The sequence below is a fragment of the Mesoplodon densirostris genome, chromosome 19 (assembly GCF_025265405.1).
Source record: "Mesoplodon densirostris isolate mMesDen1 chromosome 19, mMesDen1 primary haplotype, whole genome shotgun sequence".
Lineage (NCBI taxonomy): Eukaryota > Metazoa > Chordata > Mammalia > Artiodactyla > Ziphiidae > Mesoplodon > Mesoplodon densirostris.
Window position 1 is genome coordinate 28,061,069 of NC_082679.1, and position 3,396 is coordinate 28,064,464.

The window sequence follows — 3,396 nt, forward strand, 5'->3', positions numbered from 1 at the left end:
ACCAGCATTACCAGAAGAGTGCCCTGCCCTGTGGCCACCAAGTGGCACACTCACTAAGCACCAGAAGGAAAAAGGCTGCTCCAGGAGGCATCCAGGATTCAGGCACAAACACACCTCACTCCCCATCTCCTGTAGCAACTTCCACACAGCCATACTGGCCTGGCCTTCAAGGTGAGGCCTCAGTACCTTTGCTCCTGCCTTCTTCCCTGCCAGGACTGCCAGCCTCCCTCCTGGCTCTTTAATCATTCACATATGTTCAGCATATGTTAGGATTCAGTGAGGGCTTTCTTCCAAGTACTCCCATTTTCTCTTTGTGACCTCCAACACAGTGGGTCGCTGTCCTCAATCTGTGGGGCAGAAACTGAGGTTCGACTGAGGCCATATAGCTTGTGGGTTAGGCTGGGTTCAAATCCAGGTCTTTGGATCCTGACTCCTCCATTGATTCGATGAGTGTCTCTGTGCCTCAGTTTACTCATCTGGAAAACGGGGATAAGAATACTATCTGCCTCATAGGGTGCTTATAAGGATTCAAGTGAGTTAATATATGTAAAGGGCTTCAAACAGTGCCTGGCACATGGCAGGGATGCTGCTGCTTCTGATAAATATTTGATTCAGAGCTCATGCTCCTTCCACCATGGCGTGTGGTCTCTGGCAAGAGGTTAGCATCCCCAGCTTCTAAGCCTGAGCTCACGTCCTACCTCGAAACTCACCCATCAGAGCATCTCCCATGCACCAGGCCCTGCGTTTGGTACCTCCACACACATGTTGCATGAATTCCTTTCAGTGTAGAATTAAAATTGTAAAACATCATCTACGGAAAGTGTAATTTTATAATTTAAAATTTAATTTTAATTCACTGTTTACTTTTATTTACTACATTTTAATCAAAATTTAGTAAAAAAGTATAATCTAATCACTAACATTTAAGTTTAATGTGACTACCGAATTTTAGTTTAACTTTCATCAATAATTTAATTTTTTTTTTCTTGTTTGCCTGCGTTGAGTCTTCGTCGCTGCACGCGGACTTTTCTCTAGCTGTAGCGAGCGGGGGCTACTCTTGGTTGCGGCGCGCAGGCTTCTCATTGCGGTGGCTTCTCTTGTTGCAGAGCACAGTCTCTAGGTGCGTGGGCTTCAGTAGTTGTGGCACGTGGGCTCAGTAGTTGTGGCACGTGGGCTCAGTAGTTGTGGCTCGCGGGCTCTAGAGCGCAGGCTCAGTAGTTGTGGCACACGGGCTTAGTTGCTCCGCGGCATGTGGGATCCTCCCAGACCAGGGCTCAAACCCGTGTCCCCTGCATTGAATTTCAGTCTTTAAGATTTCACTAGGCCCGGGCCATGGCGTCGGTGGCGTCGGTAACGGGAGCTGCTGTCTGAGCAGCGGCTGCGGACCGAGCGAACTCGGCCGGGGAGCCCGGGCCCCGGGAGAGGCGCTGCAGTGGCGGGAGCGCGGACAGCTGGAAGCTGCCTACCTCTCCTTCTCCCCGGCGGTGGAGCCTTCGTGGGGGTCTGTGCCCGATCACCATGACGACGCCGGCGAATGCCCAGAATGCCAGCAAAACGTGGGAACTGAGTCTCTATGAGCTCCACCGGACCCCTCAGACGTGCCAGAGAGGTAGAGCAAGTATTACTATCTTCATTTGAAAGATAGTAAACAGGCTGAAATTACCTTCCCCGTTTCTCAGTTCCGCATCATAGGAAGCCATCATGGATGGCACAGAGATTGCGGTTTCCCCTCGGTCACTGCATTCAGAGCTCATGTGCCCCATCTGCCTGGACATGCTGAAGAATACGATGACAACCAAGGAGTGCCTCCACCGATTCTGCTCTGATTGCATTGTCACGGCCCTGCGCAGCGGGAACAAGGAGTGCCCTACCTGCCGAAAGAAGCTGGTATCCAAGCGGTCTCTGCGGCCAGACCCCAACTTCGATGCTCTGATCTCTAAGATCTACCCCAGCCGGGAGGAATATGAGGCCCACCAAGACAGGGTGCTCATCCGCCTCAGCCGTCTGCACAACCAGCAGGCACTGAGCTCCAGCATTGAGGAGGGGCTGCGCATGCAGGCCATGCACAGGGCCCAGCGTGTGAGGCGGCCGATGCCTGGGTCAGATCAGACCACAACGATGAGTGGGGGGGAAGGAGAGCCTGGGGAGGGAGAGGGGGATGGAGAGGATGTGAGCTCAGACTCCGCCCCTGACTCTGCTCCAGGCCCTGCTCCCAAGCGACCCCGTGGAGGGGGCGCAGGGGGGAACAGTGTAGGGACAGGGGGAGGTGGCACTGGTGGGGTGGGTGGGGGTGCCGGTTCTGAAGACTCTGGTGACCGGGGAGGGACCCTGGGAGGGGGAACCCTGGGCCCCCCAAGCCCTCCCGGGGCTCCCAGTCCCCCAGAGCCAGGTGGAGAAATTGAGCACGTGTTCCGGCCCCACCCCCTGCTCGTGGAGAAGGGAGAATACTGCCAGACTAGGTATGTGAAGACAACTGGGAATGCCACAGTGGACCATCTCTCCAAGTACTTGGCCCTGCGCATTGCCCTCGAACGGCGGCAGCAGCAAGAGGCCGGGGAGCCAGGAGGGCCTGGAGGGGGCGCCTCTGACGCCGGAGGACCTGATGGGGGAGGCGGGGAGGGTGGGGGTGCCGGAGGAGGTGACGGCCCTGAGGAGCCTGCCTTGCCCAGTCTGGAAGGTGTCAGCGAAAAGCAGTATACCATCTACATCGCCCCCGGGGGCGGAGCTTTCACGACACTGAATGGCTCGCTAACCCTGGAGCTGGTGAATGAGAAGTTCTGGAAAGTGTCCCGACCACTGGAGCTCTGCTATGCCCCCACCAAGGATCCAAAGTGACCCCTCAAGGGGACAGCCAGGGGATGGGGACCATGGGGTGTTCCTGAGTCCTGGCCCACCCACCCAGCTTCTTTGTCTCCCAGAGCCCCCCAGCCCGGCCAGCCAGCAAGAGGACACAAATGAGGACAAGTGGCTTTTATACAAAGTATCTATATCAGATTCTTCTATATTGTACAGAGTGGGGCCTGTGCCCCCATCTACTGCCTTTTCTATTGCCCCCAACCTCCCACCCATGCAAGATGTTGGGAAGGGTGAAGAGCCCTTCCCTTCATGCCCTTCTACCAACAACAACAAATTTGCTTTTTTTCCTCTTTGAAAAAAAAAAAAAAAAAAGATTTCACTAGTTTTTCCACTAATGTCCTTTTTCTATTCCAGAATCGTCCAATCCAAGTTGGTTTTTTTGTTTGTTTTTATTACAAACCTTGCTGCTTATGACTATTCTTGTGCACATCTCCTAGTGCATATGAGCAAGTTTCTCTACCGTCAATCCCTGGATTGCTGGGGCATGGGACACATCACATCTTTTATTTTATTCAGTATCTTCAATTTGTACTCCACTGT

General features: G+C 53.8%; 1 protein-coding gene across 1 annotated transcript; it reads left to right on the plus strand.

Annotated features, from left to right (window-relative positions):
• The first annotated feature begins 1,329 nt into the window (after positions 1 to 1,329).
• On the plus strand, positions 1,330 to 3,151 carry LOC132480066 (E3 ubiquitin-protein ligase RING1-like). The gene is made up of 2 exons (XM_060083918.1): positions 1,330 to 1,600; positions 1,697 to 3,151. Exons 1-2 carry the CDS (start codon positions 1,519 to 1,521, stop codon positions 2,833 to 2,835), a joined length of 1,221 nt encoding a protein of 406 aa, XP_059939901.1. The 5' UTR covers positions 1,330 to 1,518; the 3' UTR covers positions 2,836 to 3,151.
• The last annotated feature ends 245 nt before the right edge of the window (positions 3,152 to 3,396 follow it).